The sequence below is a fragment of the Anas platyrhynchos genome, chromosome 3, assembly GCF_047663525.1.
Source record: "Anas platyrhynchos isolate ZD024472 breed Pekin duck chromosome 3, IASCAAS_PekinDuck_T2T, whole genome shotgun sequence".
Classification (NCBI taxonomy): domain Eukaryota; kingdom Metazoa; phylum Chordata; class Aves; order Anseriformes; family Anatidae; genus Anas; species Anas platyrhynchos.
In genome coordinates, this window is record NC_092589.1 from 6,823,324 (window position 1) to 6,849,082 (window position 25,759).

Genomic DNA, 25,759 nt, shown 5'->3' on the forward strand with positions numbered 1-25,759 from the left:
CTAACAAGAAAGTCTGGTCTTGCACAAAGTTCAGTTTATGAAGCTTTGCTTCTAGAGCCATAGATCGTAATGAAAAGAAATTAGTAAACTATTAATGGGTTACCTTCTGGAAGAAAGGCTTCGCTACAGTCCCCTTTTTGCCTTCCTGTTATTTAAACAGTACAATAATTCAGTGTACAGTTCCATCCAACACTTATCAATATATTACCTATAACAATTAAGCATATTTTAAAGAAAGTGTAAGAGTATGTGTCATTTTAAAAGTTTCTCTGAAAAGATCTACTGAAGTCAACAGGAGAGCTGAATTTGCCCATCCTGTATGAAAGCAACTATCATCAAACACAGTCTAGTGAGAATAAATAATCTTTCACAAAAGTAAAAATATACACATAAAGATAAGATATACCTCTATTGTGGGATGAGTATTATGCTTATAAGCAGTGTACAGAGGAAACTGAATCTGAAAGATTTTTGCCACACACAGCAACAACTTTTCCTTCTCATCAGTGCTCCATAAGCTAAAAGCATCAGTGTTCTTTGCAGACTCCTCCTCTGTCAGGACACAAGTTCTTGCAGAATCTATTTTTTTCTCTATAGATTTTTGCCGTTCTCCATTTTCTTCTTCATGAGACTCTCTTTCTACATTCAAGGGCTCATCAGCATGATTACTCTGATCTTGCCATGTTGAATCTATATTAATAGTGCAATGTTTACAGAGCTGGTCCCGCAGAGCTTGAACTTGGGCAATCACTAAGTTAATAAGCGCACATACTACTTGGTTAAAGATCTCCAAATGTTTATACTCCTTGAAACAGCACAGACATTGTCTGTAAGAAAAGAGAAAAAATAAATAAATAAAAATTCCTGAAGTAGCTAAAAATCAAAACAGCTAGAATGACAAATTCAGTAAGACTAGACTCTATTAAGTTAGTAACGAGAAAGCAAGGACAAATTCTAATACATAGGTGACTAAGGTGACTAACCAAAAGGACTCTGCACATGAAGACATTTCAAACAACAGAATATGTGACAGTCATGAAAGCAAGAAGTCTAAATAAAACTGACACTTCCTAGCAGCAAGTTGGAGTCACAAAGGCTTCCTTAAACCCTGTAAACATCCAATTATTTCAGTTCAAAATACACGTAAGGTATCTTAGAGGTAAAGTCATTGAACTGCTAACGAAATAGTGTTCTTGAGTATGTTCCTGAATCCCTTTCTTCACCTGGATTTCTCTATCAATACTGCTGCACTAAACCACCTGGTAGGCTTGTTAGCTGTGTAAGAATTATTTTTTATTTTTAATTTTATTATTATTTTTTTTAATCAACAGGGCAGCAAGATAATTTCTAATTTGTACTGAGTATTTAAACTCGTGTCCTCTACCTGCATTTGGATAGAAACCCCATGCACATTAGCACCCTTTACCCAGATGGGAAAAAACAATATTGTCTTCACCACTTTCTTCGCTTTATAGACTCAGAGATTATTCCTCTGAATATCTACCAATACACCGTAGACTGAAAATAACAAGGAGAAAACTACGTACTGTTCCTCCATCAATAAAATAAGAAAGTCAATCCACTTATCAAATTAGAAAACCCTGTATAATAGCTTTAGTTGTGGGCAAGGATAACTAGATATGCCAAAGATGTTCTGGGTGCACAAACCCCCAAGATAGGTACCCTAGAACCTATTGTACAGGAACATTTGCTTCTTCCATGCAAACAAGGCATTCTCCACGTTCCAAACAAAAGGTGAATGACAGTCCCCTAAAAGGATCTAAATCCTGGAGAATGTAGAGGAAAAAAAGCAATCAATAAGCATGGGGGCTTCAATGAAGACAAAAATTAAAAGTTACATGCTTGTAACAGTATTTGAATTGGACTCATCACTCTCTCACTCACACTCTACTAAATGATGCAACTGCTATAAGAATTGGAGCTGTCTTCCAATTGAGGCCTTTCTCCTGTTGCATACAGCACAACGGACCTCAGTCCATAAATATAATTCTCAGCTACTACAGTAATGTAAAAATTGTACATTCCATTTCTAAAAAATAAGCAGAAAGAAGAAAGGGCAAGAAAGCATCAAGAAGAGATTAAAAAACCTCTCCCACAAAGCACTGAATTTAATCTAGAAACCTGGCTTAAACAATAATTTGTGAAGAAAAAAGAGACAAAGAACTCAGAACTACGACAGGCAGAGGGTGCTGCCTCTCTTGAGGGAATACAAACATGGCCTTGAGCTACAGGACTTAAAGAATATACATTTTGAATATAGATTTTTTTTTCATTGGTTCAGACAAAGTTAATATTCATTATTTCCCACTTTCAGCACAGGTACAGTGATGGAAGCATCTAAAACTTCTGGTGCCAAGTAGAAAGAAAAAGCCTTTTAGTATCATTTAAGTGGAGTGTCTTCACCCATTTGAAAATAGATTCTTGTGATATGCTAGTAAACAAGAGCTCTAGTTCACAGTACAGTAGGTTTTGTATGAAGGGAAACATACAGTTGAGATTCATTATCATCAATATTCAAACTCATGAAAAATAAAAAATAAAATACCTTTGTGTCCAGGAATTGATGTAAGCAAATATCTTGAGCGCATGTTCCTTTCTGAGCTGCAACCCATCAGCACCTTCAATGTCAGATACTGAAGGAAAACAAAAACATATTAGTGTTAAAAAAAAGCATGTAATTACTGTATTTTAATTACCAATCATCTTTGTTATTTAAGTAGAAAGCAAAACATAGATAGATTTTTTTTTTAATATGCTTTGTAATAATAAACACAAGTAGTCAAGTTACAGTAACTTTATGTCAAAGGTTTTTCAGTGGAAACTGAAGTTTCCAAACCTACCTGTTTTTTGCCTTCGGTAACCAGAAATAAAGTTTCAATGCAACTAACTTTAAAACAGATATTGTGCGGTAATATTGGACACGGCTGTGAAAATTAGTCATTCAGAACAGCTCCTTCCTTCCTCTAATCCAATACCCTGTATTAATGGTTAATGGCAACCTCTTCAAGCACAGAAAACTTAGAAATGATAGTAACCAGGGACATCTTGTGCGATTTATAATTCCACAGAGCTCTACTGTAGAAACAAAGGTTTCATGTTCCTTAATCACACACTTTTGATTAAAAATGCCTCATTCTTTAGCTGAAAGGGACAGACAAGTGTTTCAGAAATGGATGCTTAGAGAAAGGTTTTTTAATCTATATAAGAATCTAAATAGCTAAATTTACAAGACAGCTGAGCATAAAGTACTCTTCATAAGCCCCACTGGGAGCTATTGATGGATGTGCATTTTCAAATATCAATCTTCAATAATTTCACTCATTAGCCTTTTTTTTTCTCCCAGATTTTAAAAGTATGCATCTTGAGATGACCATGAGACCTTAACTTCCTTTTCCTGATCAGATAAAGGTCAGGAAAAAGACACTATCAAGATAAGAACAGATGTACAAGCTACATGCAAAGCAGTTCATACTACTTAAGCTGTTGGTTATTGTTTTCAAATATAGACATGGCTTTACTGACATTTAACTGTACCAAACCACTAATTAGCAAAATGATAAACATTTACCACACTTAGTAGAGCCAGATACCAGAACAGTTTTGTACCGAATTCAAATCTGAAAACTTTCAGTGAGTTATTACCAAGTATTCCACCTTCATCTAAAAAATGTTTACACCCTCTAATAAGCCAAACATCAGTAGTTCACCCTTCCAATTCTGTATCCACCAGTTATATATATTTGAGCACTGGGCTCTGCCTACCGGCCACATACCCTTCTCCAACTATCAACACAAAATTCCCATTTGCTCCTTGCCCTAGATTTCCCTATGGTTCTACAATTATCTAATTACTACACAAATTGAGAATGTTAGGGTTCTTCTTTAAGTTGACCATTCCACTTCATAATAATCTATTCATTTCCACCTTTCACATGAAATTTCAAGTATTACGTGCTTACAAAGCTCCTTCACAAGTAAGCTTTGTGGGAAAGGTTCTCTAACAAAACAAGCGCTGCAGAACCCCTGCCTCAACCTCCTTCCCAGCATCAGGCTTGCAAGGTCCCATGTGAACTGTCAGTACAGGTTTCCAAAAACTAAAGCTAATGAAATCCTGCTGGCACAGATCAGAGAGTAAACTTAAGAAGAACATCACTTCAGAAAAATCACACAAGACAGATAATTATATTATTTTTGAAATAAGGATATTATATATGCACGTGTGTGCATATATGCATATATACATATATAAATAATTTTTAAAAACATTGAGAACGGTCTCAGGAGGATACTTACAAGTGACACTCCTCTGTCTCACTTGAAGATCCCTTTGTAACACTTGGGCAAGGTACAAAACTGACAAGCAGACGGCCACATGGGTATCTCTTAACACTTTGTTATTTTAAACCCCAGAAATTACCAAGACACTTGACTTTAAGGCCAAAGTTTAGCACCGGAGAAGTCAACAACTCTGTCAAACAACTTAGGTCAATCTTACAACAAAAAGACAAAACAAAACAAAAGTAGCACCAAAAACCACCATCACCTTACTCAGTGTAAGTTCATAAAACCTAGTTTTTCTGAACGTTGTTAACTTTTTCATTAAGATGAGTTCTTCTAAACTTGACACAAAAACCTCTGACAATAACTGAGTCGCAGTGAGCTGATTTCTAACTTGGACAGTCTCGCACACACATTGCTACATCTATAAGAACTTGCCTCTTCCCCACATTTCCCTACTTAAAAATATGCTCTAAAAAGTCACTAACACCCAACTTCCAGAGCAGCCTTTTCTCTGTAATAGTTTGAAACACTTCCAAACCCCCTCTTTTTAAGAAAGGTACACGAAGTTAAGTAAACTGGTCCCTCCAAAGCAGCAGCTAGAATTGCCACATGAAGTTTGCAGATGCTAAAAGTTATGGAACACTGAAGCTTATGCCCCTGGCTCAAAATAATAATAATAATAATAATAATAAAAAAGCATGTGCACTAGTAGGAGAAATTGGGTATTTATAGAAAGCTTATACATTCTACACCTCACACATAGATCAACTTCAACTGGTCTTATTCATTAATCATTGCTAATTAATAGAGTGGCAACATGTACACTTCATGTTTTGTGTTTTGTTTGGTTGGCTTTGTACTTTTTTTTGTACTTTTGTAGCATTGTTCTTTTTCCTGGAAGTACTCAGGAAGCTCAGAACAGAAGCAACCAGAGGCCGCGGTCTCCCAGTGGATTTCATCAGATCTCAGTCGGTGCCCTTACCAAAAGGGGCAGCGGCACATCCAGCAGGGCTTCTCCTACCGAGCCTTACCTCAAGCTCTTTTATCCCTCTGCAGAAATGGCACTTTTCAGCTGAGCTGATTTATGTTAGCACTACCAGAACTTAAATCTTAGGCTTTGTAGTTCTTGGCTCATTCTGAATATCAACTTTGGGGATACCCATTGATTTACAGCACCTCCCTTTAGGGCCACATGCAGCTTCTGATACAGCAAAAATCGCTTATGAAGCCTTTCTATCCATTTTTTATTGAAAGAAGTGCAGATAGAAAAGCAATAAAAGCAACTGCACTCATCACTCCTGTGCATTTCTTGGGTTAGTCAGTTCTGTAAGGACTCCCTTGCTGCATATGATTTCACTTCCAAATGATATCTTTCTCACCTTTCAAGCTCGTTTTCATCTATCTTGAATGGGCCAATAGTTAAAACAGACTCATCTGCTTTTAAATAGAGCACGTCCTCTTCTTCTCTCCCATATTCAAGCATCCTCCAAAACCTGCTGTCTCCCCCGTCTCCCACACTTCCAGTGTTTCAAACCCAGCACTGAAAAATCACCAAACTTTCTCAAAAACTTTTATTCTGGCAGTCCCCTTTCCTGCAACTTCATTTGGTGGCTAGGACCTTCCCTTGTTTCCTAGTTTCATACGTACAGAAGTGATTCCTGCGGGCATACCTGTGTGCTTTGAGAGCAGCAGAAGCATGTCAGAGTAGCACCCTGGGTGCTCCTATCTGTTCTGAGTACCCCCGTCCTTTGCAGCCTAGAAGAAACGAGCAGTGGGATGTGTCATCTGCGTCATGAGGCAAGCAGCCTCTGCCTGGGCTAAACACTGGGGAAATCTGCCTGCTGCAGCCTGTTTTAACCCAAAGCAAGCACACCTGGAACATGAAAATTTTCGGAAATGCTGACCTAATGAATTCCCTACTTGAAAGGGAGACATCAAAATACAACGAGCCTCTATTGCTATTGAATTGGAAGACTTGTGAGAATACAAGGGCTGACTCTGAACTGCCTACACTGACCCAAATTAAGAATTCAGTAAGAATTAACAAGATGGGCTCCAGAGCTTTAAAACAGGTCCTCCCAAGATCTCTCCGTGCCTCTTTCAGTAGTGGCCCCCCGCTCCTAGGCTCAGCTTCTTTGCCCACTGTGTCCAGTGGCTGCTTCTTTCTCCAAACTCTTGCAAGCCAGCAACATTTGAGGTAACTTCTCTAACTTACTCCCAGAGCTCAACTTTCTGCTCCTTCCTTGAATCTGCTCCAGCAAATTTTTCCTTTTAGACCTTCTTCTCACCCTCTAGTCCTTCCTTTTTCCTGTATCTTGCCCCCACACAGACAGCTTTTCCCTGCTATAGATACAGTTTCACAAGCAGCACAACCCAGTCCGCAGGTCCACACAGCACACAGCACCCGTGGCCGTGCATTTCCACTACTCCCAACATCCATCACCCCTCCAGCAGGAACCCAAAGACCCAACAGAGAACCAAACAAGTCCAACTCACCAATCTAACTAAAAAACTTTTTTTTTTTTTTTGTCAGCTTTGTAAACCACCGAACCCTCGGAGTTCATCAGCAGGAGGAGCTGGGAAGGAAAGCATGAGGACAACAAGACTGAGGGAAGCTATCACCTTCAGTGACAACAAGGGTAACTTTGCCTTATCCCACCCGGGACAACTGCCCATCAAAAGGTGAACAATCTGAGGATACTATTAGAGCATGGAAAAAAGCTGAACTCTGAAGGCCTTAAACAGATCCATCTGAGAGAAGGCTAACCAGCAGAAAGGAGAAAGATTGGTATGTAGGCAAATTCCAGCCAAATGTTTTACAATTACCGTGTAGGAAATGGGGACTTTTTCCATAATTGCTTCATCTCATTTCACTGACTCCACAGCAAGACTGTTCAGAGACCCTTCTGCCACCGTAACACCACACTAGAATGAACTGAGCTACTTAACTGACCCAAAATAAGAATTGCTTAGGTTTCTTTGTTTCCTTTTCTTAAAAAAAAAAAAAAAAAAAAAAAAAAAAAAAAACACCTATCTTCTAGGGCATAGTTTTCAAATACTTCATTTTTAAAAAGTAGACATACTTAAAACGTAATGGTTTATTGAAGTAGTTCACAAGAGGCAAAAACCCATGATGGTCAAAGTAAAAATTTGACACATTCCAGGAAAAAAAGAAACTCCTTGTTTCTATTTCCCACTTCACTTTGCGAGCCTTAAATGAAAACATGAGTGCTATGTGATAGGGTGATTTGTTAAAGGTATTTTACAGTACTAGAAACAACACGATCTCCTAAACAAGGAAAAAGTCCATTCATAAAGCTACTAAAACATTACAGTAGACGAGAAAAATATATTGTCCCCTTCTTTGCAGCTTTTGTAACTTCAACTGTGAACTAATGAAGCTCAGGTCGTAAGTGCATTTTTAGCAAGAACTTCAGAGCTAGAGGAACAGACTGTAATTAGACCTCAAGGACAACCACCATGCTAGACTTGTGAGGAATATCTTATATCCAAAGGTCACTTATCACACTAAGCACAAAACCGAATGGCAAGTAAAAATAATCATTTTTAAAAGTGTATTTTCCCTACTTTCAGAAACAAAACTAAAAAGGAGGAGGTAAACAGAGAACACTAAGTAATATTACAATTCCTACACATTCAAACCTGTAACACGTTCTGGTTGTATACAGATTCTGCTCCCTTCCCCCAGGCCTCATCTGATATCAGCTTCTCATGGGAAAGAATAGATCACTTTCAAAATGGACATTATTCTCAGAAATTGTTTCCCGATACAGACTAAATAGAGGAAATGAGAGCCACACACTAAGCAAAAAACTATTAGGACAACAACGCTAATCTTAAAAGAAATATATACATAGCCTTGTATAGAATTACCATCATTCAAATTGAACCAGTAAATATTTTATACACATACATGCACTGTGATGTTTTTCGTTATTTGCTGGAGTTTTGTTTATGATTGATAGTAAATCAGACAACAGCCAGAGCTTAGGCTCTCCCATTCCCTTTCTCCTTCGACAACTGGAATTCCTCCTTTTTTTATTAAAAAAGATTCACGATTGCCTAAAATTTATTCATAAGAGTTCTTCTAGACCTTTACAATGCCATTACTGATGAGCACATAAAAGAACTGCGTCAATCTGAAGTTCAACAGCAATAGTTTAACTGTCCATGCTTTCCCATAACTTTTCAGTGAGGAAAAAAAAAAAGTCTTCTTTCCATTCCAGAGTCTCCGTAAAATAAAACCTCCCCAGAACATTGATTGGGTATACGTAATAAGAAAGTACTGGAACACTACGCAGGATATACTATTATCTAAAAATAGCCAGTTAATTCTTCAGCATTAGAAATATTGTTCGAGTGCCAGGGTTCACACATGAAAAATCAGATCTGTCACTCAAAATACTGCAGTTATAAAATTATGTATGGTTAAGGTGCTCCTGAGTGCCTCTATGATGTATTCATGACACTGAGCTGTCAGCGGCCACCCTCATCATACCACTACAGCACAGCATACTCGTAACTATGCCCACTTCCATCCCAGAACGTACCTGAATTCCTTCTAAGTCTAAATCTAACTCTAAATTTCTTAGATTTATAAATGCTCCAACTTCATTAAGTTGTTTCCTGCAAACTTGTAATTCCAAGCAAAGTATACAGAGATTACAAGCAAGCATTACAGAGACAACATACTTGAAGATAGGAATTAACAAACCTTTTAAGTCTCATTTCCTTAGAAAAGCAAACCACGACCAAGTTACTGGCCTCTGTCAGAGGCTTATACTTTTAAGCATAAAAGCAATTTCAAGAAATACAAGAAAGTTTTGCAAGTCTAAGCAGCCTGTTCTTATGAATGAAAATACAGAAGCTGTGCAAAAGCATACGGTAAAAGCAGTTAGAGCTGGTGCCCCAGCAACCCCCAAAAGCAGTCACAGTTATTCAGTGTGGTTCCTCACAGCCCTTCTTCAGACGGCCTTAGGGGTTTTACTGTAATTGTATACTCCAACAAACAGCATAGGTACACAGAGCAGCATTGGCCATGGTATGTTCATCAGACAGACCGCCTGTAAGACACAGCTTCACCAGAACAGGGCCAATCAGCTGATCTTAGGTAATTTCTATCTTTAGGCATCTCCCTGGTTCCCTGCAAATACCACAAAGTTATTCTCTTTGAATCTTACTCTCTTCACTTAACATACATTTCCCTTTCCATTCCATCTCCCTCACCCTCTCCAGCAAACGTGTATTTTCCTTTTACTGTAAAATGCTAAGGCAGTCTGGAGTAAAATATCAGAAGCTGACACTGAAAAGCTGTATGAAGAAACTTAAGAATTCTCATCTTTCAGAAGCGTTGCCATCGTGAAGCTTTCCACGTGCTAGGTCACGACTGCTCTGGGTTAAAATGCCCCTTTAAAACGGCCACGGACTTTTAGTAAAACCAACAACTGTCTTTATTCAGAGCAGCATGTGACTTTCACCTGCCTGAAGCAAACATGCCACAGCAACTGCTTCTGAGGAGAACAGTTCCACATGAAATTATTTTTAATGCAAAGTTGGATGATCAGTGGATAATTTATCAGGAACACTGTAACTGGTTCTACCCAGAACAGCGAGGATGAGTTATCACCTAGATAAACTCTTAGCTTAGATATACCACCTGAAACACAGAACACAACCGTACTGCTTCAGTCAGCTCAGGCCCAGAGAAGCACTGCATCTTTCAGCCACAGCAAAGCTTAAGACACGACGTGGTGGTGAACCCACACAGTTCCCGGAGTCAGCCATAGCTCAAAGTCCAGACGCTGCATCCACACAGTACGACCTAGCAATTGAAACGTGACCCAGCCTAGGTAGGACTGTGAAATCCACAATTCATGCTGGGTTATGCCAGCAGCAGGGGAACCTGGCACTGCCAAAAGCCTGCAGAGGCTCAGCGCAGTTTCCAAGCTCTTACATTTCCATGGAAGCTCAAGGGAGGGGAGCAATATCCTGGTGGCACAGCACAGGTAAGCGTGGGTACAGAAGGGTTTATGAGCATATATACCGGTTGGTCATGTCAGACACGAGATGTCTGTGAAGAGACCTGTGCACTGTACTTCCTAGTACTTCTGCTATCTCAGGATTTTCATCTGCAAAGATATTGCGCCCCTGCTTCTCCAGGGAAAGGCAAGTTATACATTACTAAGGAAAAAAGCTATTTAAAAAATTACATTTCTTTTAGTCTTATTCCAGAGTCCTGTTTTAACTCAGTGTCATAAATTATCTTTAACTTCAAATGAGATGTTACAATTCTGAGAAGAGTACATCTTCAAATTAAAGTTGTTACTCCTCTTCTTTTAATAGAAAAAAAAAAAATCAGCTCAGTTAAAGCAGTATTCCCATACAACCAGGTCTGCTTTACATCACCTAAACGTACACTACACACAGAGTCAGACTGCCCATCATAAATATTTGACAATGCCCACTTTAAGTTTCTTAAGGAATCAATTCAGGATTGGACAATTATTGCATAAAACCAGACTTTCCTAGCATATCACTTATTACTCCAACATAAATTTCAAAGCTAGGGCTAACACTGACAATGCTGAAATGAATGCTCTGGTAAATTGTTGCTTACCTCCAGCTTAAAATGGAAGTACTTACTTGCATTCTTTCTTTTTAATAGCATTACTTTAGAAAACAGTATCACAACTTGAACAACTGTGGTTTTGAATGACTTCTCTTCATGTAGCCCAGCTCTGAAACTTTTAAAAATACTTTAAAGTGAAAGCACTGATCTCAAAGTTTATCAAACTGTTTTACAAGTAGAACAAAAATGTAGCTTTTGGAACCTTGTTGGTGCAATTAAAGAGGCTTTCTATTAGTCTTAATTAAAAGTAACAAGGAGTGCAAAAATGAAAAGAAGTACTCCAGGAAGCATTCTATTTTCAAGAGGGAACCTTGCAAATTAGTTTAGCTGTACTACTTGGCACGCTATGAATCAGTTACAGAAAACAACAATTGCTTCCCCCCCCCAACAAAAAGAAAAAAAGGCCAGAGCCCACAACTGCATCCATCTCCGTTTACAAACAGATTTATAACAAAAGCACCTCATAACTGGTTTTGAGCTTTTAAGGACAAAATTTGAGAAACAAATATTAATTTATTTCTTACAAAGTATATCTGAGCCTGCTTAAACAACAAGATAAGAATGATAAACGTGCAGTGGGTCATTACACTAAACAGAGCTTCAGGCAGTTCCCCAGAAAGCCCAAGAGCAGCTTGCTGAATATTTGAACTCCAAGGCATTATTTGTTTTCATCAAAACAGACACAAGCAACCCTCCATCAGAAAGGAAAATAAAATACTGAGAAAGGATTGGCAAGCACCAAGGTTGCTCTCAACTTTCAAACACATTCTCAAATTTTAGTCACTTTTACTAAATAATCGGTACTTAATAATTCACTCAAACATCATACATTCAGCAATTTATTGGTAATGCAGTGCATTTTTTTTTTTCTTAAAGCTAGTAGGCCAAAACAAATGAAAAATTGCTAAAGGCAACGTCTGTGGTCTATACAGACATCTCCAAGACCTCATTAAGTTTCGCGACAAGCATGCACTCCCATCAGAAGACATATTTACAGGTGTCATTTTGGTATAATCAAGTATTTTGCAAGTCAAGTATCAGCAAGTGCACACAGGTCAAATCTATAACTGTGGCTACACACAACCTAGAAGCCAACCCACTTTGGAAAGATTCAAACTGATATTGCTGTTAAGACTCGGTGAGCTTCCAGTTAGCGATGAAAACCCCATGTGATCAGAACTATCTGTTTTAAATAGTGTATCAGCAGACAGAGCACTGAGACTTATGATATGGAATACTTTGTGGTGTAAGCCCAATTTCAGAGATTACTAATAAAAAACTTCAACAAAAAGTCTCAGAGGAAAAGAACTACTGCTTTATACACTAAGAAGCAGGGTATTCCTACCTGTGAAAGAAGCGAGAAACCAATCAATGCAGCAAAAATGCAGACCATCCTTAACTAAGAAAAAGAACTTACTTGTATTGAGTTTCTGAGCTTACATTCCCCAGCACTATCCTACAATACTTTCAAGCAAAATAATTAAATAAATTAAACATCTGCTCGGACTTGTGTCAACAGATGCCAGGCAGCCTGGGATGCAATTCCACCATACACCTCCTGACTGTGATACCAAGCGATGGAAAAGGGTGGCTTAAAACGTATTATGCAAGCCTTTCCCAGGCATGATTTCCTAAATTCCGCAGTAGATGTTGATATCCTGGCCCTTCTACTGCTTCTCTGGAGCTGTCCTCCTGTGCAAACATGCCAGTGCCCATTTCAAGCACTGTTCATAGCTCCTCCAAACAGAGGTAGGAGAAAGTGCTGTCAGTTTTCTCGATGCTCAAGAATTTTAGAATGTAAACTGATGACTAGATTTGCCAAAAACTGAGACAACCAGCAGAAGAGAGCTCTGGAAAACTCTAGTTTTTCAGCCCAGTCTCCCCACACCATGAACATGAAAAAACAATTTAAGTAGTGGTAAGAATAAAGGGGTTTGTGTTGTAACAAATTCAGAGCAGTTTAATAGTTACGTGTCACAGATAAACAGGCAACTGACTGTTTCCTGACAACTAAATTAAGCTCCCATGAAAAATTATTACTTTTCCCTCAAATAGGTTGGTACAGAGCACAGTACAGAGCCTGAGAGAGCAAACCCTGCACAGCACAGCATAAAGCACTCACATTAATCTCACACGACTTCTCGAACCATGTTTTTTGTCCAGGGGTACACTTCGGTGGCTAACAGACTGCCTTTTCAAGAAAAATCCACTTGTGGCTTAAAAAGTGGAACATCTGCTCTTGTGAACGTAGGGAAATACTTCAAGTTTCAAGGACGCTGGTTTTACACAAAACGAGAAATTAGAAGTGATGTGCTTCCATAGCTGGAACAAAAAACTTTCTCAAGGCCTGCAGAAACCTTGTGTGCTTCAGTTATTCTTCATGAACCTGCTAAAAGGCAGCTACAAGAAATCATCCTTGCCTGCTCACTAGCACAGCACGTATGGCAATAGCACATTCTCCAGGAAACTATCCAGTTCTTAACAGCGATGTACAGAGCTAGCCTTTTGGCTACCATATTTAAGATCACAATGCCCTGCCTCACTTCAGTTTTCATACACAAGTTTTGCCTGTTTCTGTAGATTTACATAGATTAAAAATTTTCAAGTGCAAGTCAGTTAATAAAACTGCAATGAATTGTAGGCTACATTGATCTAGTACGGTGCGAGGGAAAAACAACAGCAACTACTAAAACTTTGCCACTCCTAGATGGGAACCGATCTGCTGTGTGGATGCAGATGTAGAGATTGAAAACAAGACATTTCAGGCAAAGTCATTTACAGACCTACAAATTAGCTTAAAAAAAAAGCAACACTCAAAGGCGTTTTTTCCACAAGGACTTATTCCAACAAGCTTCAGCTTCAACCAGTTGATGAAGTGCTGCATCTCCCAGAGGAGTTCTACACACATGCATGGAAGTACGTATAGATAAACAGGATAAGCCTTTCCTCTTCTAATATTATCCACAAATAGCAGGAATTCCTTTGCACCAGATTTCCCCAAGAAGCTCACCTTCCACCAAACACACCAGATCTGGAAAATTCACAAAGTAAAGCTTTGTAAAACTACAAATAATCTGGCTATCTTAATGAAGTGTTAAGAGAACCATGGAGTTCCTGACAGTTGCGTGTTCATGTTCAGCATTCAGATTGCAAATCAATTTCTGTACAAAGCACAGGGTGAAAAGAACAGCTTCTCACCTCTTCTCAGAGTTTAGATTACAGAAGCCACCAATTTGCTGCACTAAAAGGAAAAAAAAGGTTACAACATATGCTTAAACAACAGAAATTAAATAGCAACAAGTACGTTTAATTGCAGCATGACATTTGTATATGCAGCATTCAATGATCAACACAACCACTTCTGAAGAGCGTAAGATTACTTTTCAGGTTGTCCCTGCATCCTGACAACTATAAATGCATGGCTTAGCCTATAAAAACCCTCACTTACTAGCTCCTTGCACTGGCAAATCTAAAACAAAGTATATAACAAAGTAAGCAAACTTCCTTTTTCTATTTTTCCTTAGTGTTTTGTTATTGTTCTTGTTTGTTTTAAATATAAGTACATCACAAAAACCATTCCACACGCACATTGAGAATCTGTATCTCCCTCACTAGCAAGCTCTGCTCTGTACAGCAGGAGACTTAACAGAACTTGCTGGAAGCACCAAGACACCACTGTAGCGGTGCCATCATCTACGGGAAACTTCTTACTGATATTTCTCATCTTTTCCAGATCAGACCTGAGCAGACAGTGGTCAAGAGAACACAGGAAAGGGGAAAAATGTATTACGGAACACTGTTAAAGGAAACAGTGAAACATGAAGGGACAAAACTATATGTATACAACAACACTGAAGATAATAAAGCAAGGCAAAGGACAGAGAAGAGCAGAAAGAGATGCAGATAAGCAGAACGGAAAAGTGAGAAATGGAAAAAATGAGGATAGAAAAAGAACAACTTTGAAAGACACCTAATAGAAGGGTTGCAATAATGATGAGGCACAGGACAGAGTAGGAATATTATCAAGTACTTAGGTGAAACTAAATACTCAAAGTAGAAAATACAAGACTAACATGAAGGAGCCTGGTAAACACTGCTTTCTCCTTCCAATTTCTAAGATGCCAAATTGCAAACTGCTCGTCACTTGTCTACAGAACACAACTGCAGGACATGAGATCTGCTCTTCTCACTCAACCTTACTTGAACACAGGAAGACAGAAGTAAACTGCAGATGGATAAATCAAAGCAGCGAGGAATTAAAAGTCGCAAAAAGAAAAATTGGCATTAACAATGGAGGGACGTATCTTACCATTTAACACAGCAGAAAAATATAAAAAAAAGAATTCTACAAATTAAAAGGAAGTCTCCTAGTCCCCCTGAGGCCATATAAATCCCTCTATGCAAGAGAAAACAAAACCTTTGGTCCTCCAAACACCCAGGCAACACCTCCATGCAGGCCAGGCGAAAAGAAATAGGGCCAGCGTCTGCTCTCCAAGGTCCTGCCCCCCCAAGCACAGCACACAGCTCCCTGCCCAACCGTCCTCTTACCAGCAGTGTCCCTCTGCGCTCCCCGTCACCTGAGCATCTAAGGACACTTACAGCAGCTGGGCTCCCCAAGGAGTGGCACTGACAACATCTGGAACAGACTGCAACACAACACCTTGGACATGTCTCAGTAACTGCTTGGGATTTCCACATCTTGAAAACTACCCTCGCAGAGGAAGCACCATATAGCACCCAAAGACACGAAAGAAAAAGTAACGGGAAGTTTTCACAGGGAATAAAACGACTTCAAGTTCCACACTATTCAAATATTTTTTAAAAAGTCAAATGGTAAGAGATGGAAAGAGTTTTCCTTTCTTTCTTGAATTTTGCTCAAGTTATTCACATAACTAAGCAGGAATTACTGTAAAGTCTGTGTAGGCCCAGTAGTAGGAAGGGGGGGGAGCATCTACAGCACAAAACTTGTGAACCTTTACTATAATCAAGCAAGTGAATTTCCTTAATATGACATATGGTAACAGAAGTAAGGAAGTCAATTTCTACAGCTTCCCTAAGCTTTAAGGATAAGATTTCACTATACACAAAGAGAAAAATCTCAGCAAATACATGTCAACAGCCCATAACTCACAACAAAACTCAGCAGAATGGGATTTACGTAACTAATCTTCAGCATCAGTGATCAAGCGGCTTGAGCAATGAGAAAGAACCAGTCTTCGGCAGCCTGAACAGGAAAAGTTTCAGGACAAAATCATTTTTAATCACATCAAATAGCATGAACCAAAATCACTGTACAGAACAAAAGCTGAAATATCTCGCTAAAAATAGAAGCCTTTCAGCTATGAAAGTCAGAGTTTATCTTTCAATTGCCTTGCAATTACAAACAAGAAGTAAAAACTACTTTATCTTAGTGTCACCTTCCCTTCTGCTTTAACAGTTCACAGTTAAAAAGATTTAAGTTCCTCCTCTCATTTTTTTCTGCTGGTTATTCTGATTTATTTGGAGTAGTACTTCACCACAGTCCATGATAACTACAGTTTGGGAAATACTGCTATGAAGAAAAAGTTCATTTTCCCCTAAGTCTAGTTGCTCATCCCCTTAAATGCGTCAAAGACAAAAGTAAACATGGAAGACAGCGAACATAAAGTTTATAAATAATTTATAAAGCTTTTCTTCAATGGAAGAAAGCAAAGATTTAGGTTAGCTTCGTAAAGTTGGGCGATTACCCCAATAACTCCCCAGCGGAATCTCTGCAAAGGTTCTGAATGTAAAAACATTGAGGAATTAGAATTTAAGTAAGTAAATAAATGCACGATGCAGCAGAGGCAACTGTCTTGAAGTCTTGCACAAGATGAACAAGCATAGTCAAATAGTCCAATGAAACTTTAGATCTGCACAAAAACCTACAGGTAGTCAAATAATTGATACGAAAGCTTACAGGCAGCCACCTGCCCAACAGTAGCTCTTACAGACTGAGTGATGCTGATAACGCAACGTGTGATATTATTATAAAATATATGTATTATCTAAAATAATATGTGATACGTGCATCTACAACATAAAATATTCATCCTCTCCAGAGTCCAAATACCAGGCTGAGCAATGCACTGTTCTGAATATATTTATTTCTTTTCTACCTCATGGTAAACACCTGATTCCTCCTTTAAGTTTCTTCTTTGTACCCTCCACATGCCAGGATTCCGTGACAAGAAGTCAGGCCAAGCATCTTCAGCATCCCAATTAAGGGTTATCCTGAACTATACAAATACACTCCAGTATCTCAAGTCTTTTATGGACCTGATCATGTTGGAAGGAGTTCTGCAGCCTAGCTGACAGTGATGGACAGAAGGCTAAAATCTGTAGTAGTACATCCAGCAGCACATCCATGTGCAGTGCTACATCCATCTCTCATACTTAAGTAAACTCACTTGTGTTTGGTGGTGATTTTTTAATGATTTATAAAACATTAAAGAAAAAAAACAAATACAGCCCCAAAGCTTGAGCAACAGAATAATATCTAGAAGCCTCTACTAATCAATGTGAACTGATTTTATAAGGCTTCAGTGTTGCTAGACAAAAACAGTTGGGCTAAAGAGGCAATCACTGAAGAAAGAGAAGCAGAACGCTGGGAATAAACACTTACATTTCCAGAACCAAAGAACTGCAAATAACCTAGGCCTGCCAATGTTACCTAAAACCGTGACTGCCACTCTATACTAAAAACTATTTTCCAAGTTTGGTGTTCTTTCTGGTGGGTGGCTGTTTTTGTTTTTTTTCTTTAAAAAAAAAAAACTTTTATGAAAACAAACCAAGCATAAAGAACAAAACAAATGTAAACTGAAACCATCTATGGAGTTTTAAGTCAACATACATCAACACCCGCTGCGGTCCCACAGGGAAGCCTCTTAGGCAACCAAGGCTCTCCACGACATGTCACAGCCAGGATTACAAGCGCAGCTGACTCAAGACCAGTATGAGAACCACAGATTTCCACTTCAGGCGCAGAAGAGGCAGTCCCAAGCACACAACAGCAATCTTAAACACCTATATCACAGAGCATCATGTACTCCACACCTTTAAGTGAAGGCTGTATAAGTGTCCAACAATAGAACAGTTTTGCAGATTCCTGGAAACCATCGCGGTGTGACACAGTGACCTGAAACACTGTGGTGTGAGAGACTTGAGAGAGAAAAACACGTTTATGTTAATTTTTGTATTTTCTGAGTTAACTAATAATTAGTTCATGATTATATGAGTATCTGCACAGTACCTAGCAAAACAGAATTATCCTGATCAGGGCCTCTGGACAGCACAGCAATGTAAATATTACTGAAGAACAAATGAAACTCAATATAATTGCTCCTAGACTAACAAGAACTGGCATCCAAAGAAACCAAGGAATGTACAGCGTATTGATACCAGGGTTCATTTTAGGATACAGAACGCTTCAAATTAACATAAGAGCACATAATGTCTTCTACATGCTTTTCCTGTAGAAAGCAATTACATTTAAAGGAGCCCTTCTCATGAGAGTATGTTCTTTTATAAGTCTTCTATAAGAAAGTGTCCTTATCTTAAACTCAAAAAATAAAAATAAAATAAGGTTACTTAAGTGTTTATGTTGAGAAAGATTAATTCAGAAATCAGACTAACCTCTATACAGACTTTGCTTCTATTAAAACCTTGCCTGGGAAAACCAAGTGATGCTAACGCACCTAGAGTGCTCAGCAAGGAATTAAACCATTCAAGTGAGCAACAGATCTTGCAATACAAGAACTGCTTTAAAGCCTATTTCATAGATGACATTGTGCTTCATGGAGTCCCTGGATCAAATCATAACTTGGAACTGCTACTACTTCTCAGGAAAGATTCTCAAGATCAGGGAACTTACTGGGTTTCATACTTAGATTAACTGCTGACAGTAAAGATGCTGCAAGAAAATGCAACACTGCCTGCTTGTCATGCTTAGGTATAGTAATGAAACTGTGTGTTGAATACACACACACCCCTTTGGTCATACAAAATACATTTTAAAACTAGTTTTCCAACTCCACAAGAACTCACCTGGCACTTGCAAAACACTGTAGAAGTATGCCCACCAACTGGCTGCCTGTTAGAAATCAGGCCTACGGACCTCAAATCTTGCAACGAGCTCCAGCAAGACAACCCTGGGCCTACACAAAGGTGTCTGACAAACAAAAGCTCCAGCTCTGCACACTGTGATGGGGTGCAGAGTTAATATTTTAAGTTAACAGGGACTAACATGTTCATTATAAAAATATGCCCAGCTGCTTGCAGAATCACAAAGTTCCATCCTTCTGTCCTCCATAAGTTGCTAATTTCTTCTGAGGAAAACTGGAGCCCCCCACATGTTCTTTTCCACACAATCCCTCAGGAGTTGTTAGTCAATTCGCTTTCTAAGTGACCTGCCATACAACTGATACCAAATAATTATTTTGTAAACATCAGGGCAAATGAAGATAAAGAGCAGTATGTACTCTCTGTAAAAATATTTAGTTTAGCAAGGAATTTCTAAAACAAAGTAGAGGATGTTTCCTGGACCTCTTTCAAAATACTGTTTCAGTAGTTTCAGTGAAGAGGCAATCCCAAATGCTCAGCGGGCAGAAAAGGAAACTGCTGGCAGTCTCTGGCTCACACATTTTGGGCATGACCTCATTCTTCACTACTACTTTCCATTTTTGCTGCAATGCTTTAAAAACCAAGGCCTGGCATTGTTTTTGTGCATTAAGATTAAATATCACTTAAGAAATACACAAAATACAACTTGAAGTTACAAAAGAAAGTATACCGCCCTTGTAAATCCTGCTCATAGCAGGAATGCAGGTGACATGCACAATGCACCGTATCGTATGTCTCAGTATCCAAAGGCATACACAAAGTATGTATATTTTCTTAAAGCGTCCTCGTTCCTCTGAATGGAAGACCAAATCCAGTGCTATTTGACCAGCATTTCTGGAACTGCATTATACAACAACAATGGTGCACAATTCCCCTAGTAAATTTGGCTGTAAAAGCCAAATTTTCTTTTCATAACTAGCAAGTTTGTATTTTAAATTACACAGAACTATCCATTACATTATCTAGATCATAGCTTATCAAAAACCCAGTATCGTAGTGATTTATGATACTACTTTATCTATAAGGGAATATCTACATGCCTACATCCCAACTACCTTGAAACGGTTCTAGAAATAAATTCATATGGGAAATTCCTGGATTTCTTGAAATACCAAGTTTAACACTGCATTTTTTTTTATATATATTTAGTTATATCAATCTTGATCAAGTTTAAACAACGATTATGTATCAGCCCATCAAAACCAACTGAAGTTATCTTTTCCAGCAAACAGTTGTCATCGGCGCACCATTGATAATTTAGGCCTATTTCGAGCCTACTGTTTAAATAAGCACTCAGTCCATAATACCAAAGTATTCCCTACCTCTGCAGTTGAAAAAGATAAGATACACATGCTAAATTAAGTAAACATCCCAACGATTGTTCCAAACCAGATATAAGAATTACAAACTTAGCGAACTCAACCAGCAATTTTAAGGACCCAACAGTTCTCTGATACTAACCTTTGAATCTGATTTATCCCCATCTCCGGACTCTCCTGAAAGTTAGTTTTACACACACGTTTTTGCTTTCCAGATAAAATGCTGACTGCTGCTGAATATCATATTTCCCCAGCAAGTAAGAGGCCAACTCTCACCTATCACAGCACCTACTGATAGATCTTTGCACAGAATGAATCCCACATGCAATTAGACCTCATGAGAGTGTGTGTTTTTTTTTTAATAAAAAGAAGAGAGAAAGAAGGCAAGCTCTACCCGGGTCCCGCTCTAGGTAGCATTCTGTGTTTCAGTTTATTGGAAGCGGCTTTGCTTCTAAACCCACTGTGGTGTGTGACCAGGAAAACGTTTACGCTGAAGATTTCAGATAGCCAAACTTCCCGCTAACCCCCAACTTCACGAGGTAAGTTGGTTAAATCCCTCGGCATCTCCCAGAAATACCGTTTGGGGGTCTTTGTTCAGGCAGCAGCTCCCCAGACGGCCCGGGGAGGGAGGAAGGTGCCTCGCAGCCCGCCGAGAGCCGCCAGCGGCTTGCAGGGGCCACACGAGGCCTACTGCAGGGGGGGGCGAGGGGATCTCGGCGATCTCGTGCCCCAGACGAGCCGGGGATCGCCGGGGGGCCACCTGCCGGCCCCCCCCCACGGCCCTCCCCGTTTTTTAGCCGGCACCTGTGCAGGGGGAAGCTCGGGGGTGAGCAGCAGGAGGGCACCCCCGAGGCGGAGCCCCCCGCCGAGCCCGGCCGCTCTCCTCAGGGCGCCGGCTCCCAGCCTCGTCCCTTCCCCTCGGGCTGCCGAGGGGAGGCAGGAGCCCTCGGAGCCGCCTTCTTTAAAAGGCGGCCGGCCCAGGCCCGGCCTCCAGCTGCCGAGCAGCCCCCGGAGCGGCTGGCGGGCAGCTCCTCAGCGAGCCGGAGCCAGCTAGGCCCCGCTGCGGCTGCCGGCGGCGGGCTCCGTCCCCGCCCGGCCCCACACACACGCGCACCCCTGGGGGGGCTCCTGGGCCAAACCGGGGGGGACACGGGGACAGGCCTCGGGGAGGAGGAGGAGGAGGAGGAGGAAGAAGAGCAGGGGGGAGCCGCGCAGCGGGCAGGTCGCCCCTTCGGCGGCCACCCCGCGGCCGGGAGGCCCGAGCCTGGCGGCGGCGAGGAAGAGGAGGAGGAGAAGGAGGAAGGGCGGGAGGGAGGAAGGAGGCGAAGCGGGGCCGTGAGCCAGCCCCTGCGGGGGCCGCGGGGTCCCGGGCCGGGCCGGGGAGCGCCGGGGGGGAGGGTAGCGGGGGAGGGCGGCCGCACTTACTCTCATTTAACACCTCCAGCAGCTCGGCGCAGCTCTCACACATTGTTCATTAACAGCAGCAGCCGCCGCCGCCGCCTCCTCCCGACCATTGATTGATCCGCTCGGTGCTGCTGATTGATGATTGATGGGGGCCGGGGCGGGGGTCAGCCGGGGGGAGGGGAGGGAGGGGGCGGGAAGGGAAGGGCAGGGCAGGGCAGGGCCGGGCAGGGAGAGGGGGGAGAGGCCGGGGCCGCTGTGGGATCGGGGAGGGGGGGATGGGGCGGCTGATCAATGCAAATGAGCCTGTGGCGGCGGCGGCGGCGGCGGGGAGGAGAAGCCGAGTCACTCACTGGCTCCCAGTGGCTCCACGCGCCGCCATTTTGCTGAGGGGGAAGGAGGAGGAGGGGACGGCGGCGAAGGGGGGGGGAGGAGGAGGAGGAGGAGGACGGGGCGCTCGGGCTCAGCTCGGCAGTTTCCGACCAGGCAGCGGGCGAAGGCGGCCGGGTCCCTCCTCCCGTCCCTCTCGCCCCGCCTTCCTCCCCCCGGGCCGAGGAGGAGGAGGAGGAGGAGGAGGAGGAAGGGGCCGGGCCGGCAGCCGGGGCCGCCGGGCTAAAATGGCGGCGGCGGTTGCGGCGCCTCGCGTAGCCTGGGCAGGGCGGGAAGCGCCGAGCCGCGCCCGCCTCCCGCGAGGGGGGAGCCGCGCCGCGCCGCTTGCTGCCCCGCTGCTCCGGGCAGCCTCGGCCGAGCCCCCCGGGCTCGCTCCGTGCTCCCCCCGCCGTTATTAAACTCTTGAGGCGGGCTGGGGGCCGCTTCTTCGGCCCGGGAGGGAGGGAGGTGGAGGGAGGCGCGGCGGGAGGGGAGCGGCCGCGGCCCTTCGGGACCTCCGGCCTGAAGGGAGCGCTTACCGCGTCGCGCCGGGCTCCAGCGAGCGCTTTGTCGGCACGCTGCGACGCGAGAAGGCTGCCTATGGCCGGGAGGTCCCTCGTCTTTTACGTGGTAGTGGCGTTTCCCTCTGGCGGGGCGAGGGGAGGAAGGAAGGCGCGGCGGCCATCTCCTTCCCGCCCAGCCCTGCTGAGGGGAGCCCGAGCGGCGGCTGCTGAGGTGACTGGCGGGAGGCGCCGGGGGGGCTCTTCCGAGCCCGGCCTCCCGAAAATAAAATACTCGAGGTGCTACGGTATTGTTACGTGCAAATAACTGCATTTTAATTTATTTTTCTTTACCTCCTGTGCGGCGGAGTTCTTGATCCTGGTGAAAGAGGGGCTTGCTGCCTTGGTAGACAGTGCATTATAGATGTCTAATGGGAAGTGCCGCTTCTATAGATAGCTGAAAATACCCCCATTTTCATGAAAAGGCTTTTAAGTTATCCTATAACGTAAGTTTCTTATTTTCTAAACAAAATTTCACAATTTATGCCGATTACAACTACCACGTAACTGTCTGTCAGAGACACCGAGTTGCCGTTTCAGACCTCCGAAAGACAATTGTTGGAGCGGCAGTTTCCTGTTTAAAAAAAAAAAAAATTTTTTTTTTTAAACCCACGAAATCGTGCACACGCGCACTCTGGTCTTCCCGAATCCATGCAGTTCGCAGCTGCATCGCGGTGGTTGCTGGTGGTGTGGTACCGCCCCGCGGCGGGCCAGTGCACTGCGATCAGCGGTGCTACCTACTCGTCCGTAAGATTAAGGAAACAAATCTATTAATAGCTGCAATGCAGATGCGGTGGAGTTTGGTAGACAGTAAAATAAATCAAAATTGCCAAGTTAGGAAAAAAAAAAGGGGTAGCTGTTTTGTGTTCCTCAGTGACTGACTTAAATGGAGGAAATAAAAAATATGAGTCTGTCACTGCTGAAATCCGGTTATTTTTTGATTGCCATATACATATTTATGTGGGTTCTGATAACAACGCTAGTGCTTGTGTACGTAACCTCCCACTCACGTATGCAGAATGCTCTCCTAACAATGATCAAGTTCAGTTTAAGCAAAGACAATGAAGAACAGCACTGCTTCAAAATGAGACAAGCTTTTGTAGTCAATGTTCCTAGAGGTACTGAGCCCTGCAGGGCTGCTTTTTTGGTTCTGTGATTTCCTTCAGGTAGCCTAAAAGCTTGTATAATGGAAAAGAGCAGTCCAGAGTTGAAAATAATCACATTCCGTCCATGCTTGAAGTAAGGCATCACCACCCACCTTTCTTCTCTAAAACAGTTTTCAAAGCTTGAGATCTGTGAAAAGGTAGATCAGAGGCTTTTTGTCACGTGTAGGCATAATGTAATTTTTTTCACTTGGTACTGTGCTAGCTTACCCTTAAGGAGTCTATGACATTATTTCAATTATTTTTCTTTGAAATATGTCATATGCTGAATAGTTTCAGTACTTGCTGGAATACCTTTTACTTCTTACTATTATTGGAATTTGTTATTGTAATTACAAGCTGGGTCTGTGCAAAGATAAGCTTATAAAGCATCTTACCTTTGGCATAGCAAGCTACTGTGAACACTGGATCTCAAAGAAATCAGGTTGATTTGCTTCCCTAATGTTTAGCAACATTTTGCATGGGTATTCCTGCTAGCATGGAATGAATCAATGGCTATTCAATTTACGTGAGTCATCTGCATCTGGAAAAGGATGACATTTTTTATAGAAAATGTAGTTCCACTCTGCATAATCTAATTTGAATTTGCATTTCTCTTTGCCCTCTTCCTTCCTTATACAGACCTTGCAGTCCATTTGATCACGGATGCAAAAATTAACTGCTAAAACATCTCAAAAGATTGTTTTCTGACAAATCATCTCTTTGATCTGATTGCACAGCCACACACACCAGACAGCACGAGGAAAGGGGCCTTTTGAGGCATGGTATCACATGCCAAGTTCAGTGAATTCAACAGAAGAGTATGGATGACCTTGAGTGTCTCCTACTTTTGTACAAACTTGGAACATTGCCAAATACTTTTTTACTGCACACAAGAGTCTTTTTTTTTTTTTTTAAATAAAGATGAAATTGCAGTTTTAAAATTAAACGCTAGCTTCCAAACAGAAGCTGTAAGTGTTGGTGATAGTGATCATCAGCTGCTGGTTCATCTATTCATTGCTTATTTTCTCTTGGCCTTTGTTCCCTGTGTGCCGTCCTTGCAAGGTTGTTTGAACCCCAGGAGGCCCACTTTCCTTCCCTTGACTGTGTTGCTGCTCTTAATCTGGAACTACTTTCTCTGGTAAACTGCCAGCACAGTTTTTCCAAAGTAATTGAAGGTAAATGCAAGACCTGAACAAAAGTAAAACTCTATATCCAAACTTGGGACTGGATGGAGAGTTTGCAAACATACCTGTTCTCTCTAAAATGAGTCCTGCTGTGTACCAACACTGGATTAATACTGTAATCCTGGCATTCTTCAGGGAAAAGATGAAGATAACCATTTGCCAAAAGAAAAAAAAAAAAAAAAAAAACTGATGTGGATTAGGGTTTCAGGTGGTAAGGCTGATCACGGCCACTCTTCTTTTTCTGGAGTGCTTCAGCCTTTCCTAGCCTGCCTTCATTTAGTCTGAGGATTGTACCCAGCCTCATTCTGGGATAATCTCTCAAAGTGTTTCAATTGTTATTTTGATTATTTCAGTCTATAAAATAGTTGTTACGTGACTGATCATCCTTTTGATTCAAATGTAAGCAGACAGTACTCTCACTCATGCTGAGAACAAGAGCTATCAGTAAATGAACTGTCTTTCAACTTTAAATGAAGTCTCTAAAGTATGTGCACAACTTTTCCATACATTTGGACCTCTTTTGGACTCTTCATTGGTAAAGCATGCATTTGTAACTGTCCTTGTAGAAATCTGTTATAATGATTTTTCAGTTGCAAGAAGTTAACCCAAGAAGCAAACTGCTCACAGGTAGAGCTCTGGAGATGGAGTTCACAGACTAAATATAGAAATAAAATGATGGTCCTGATGGTCT

At 41.5% G+C, this 25,759-nt stretch overlaps 1 protein-coding gene across 11 annotated transcripts in view; it reads right to left on the bottom strand.

Moving 5' to 3' along the window:
- The window catches only part of USP34 (ubiquitin specific peptidase 34), a 127,223-nt gene extending 105,140 nt beyond the window's left edge, over positions 1–22,083 (bottom strand). For 8 of the 11 annotated variants that reach the window (XM_072035224.1, XM_072035230.1, XM_072035227.1 and 5 more), the window contains exons 1-4: positions 21,835–22,083; positions 2,567–2,654; positions 407–827; positions 104–145 (exon numbers count right to left, since the gene is read on the bottom strand). In XM_072035224.1, coding sequence (XP_071891325.1) covers positions 104–145; positions 407–827; positions 2,567–2,654; positions 21,835–21,877 — 594 coding nt within the window. In that variant the 5' untranslated portion in view covers positions 21,878–22,083. The remainder of the gene's footprint in view (positions 1–103; positions 146–406; positions 828–2,566; positions 2,655–21,834) is intronic. The other 3 variants (XM_072035232.1, XM_072035233.1, XM_072035225.1) reach the window with 1 other exon arrangement.
- Positions 22,084–25,759: the final 3,676 nt, after the last annotated feature.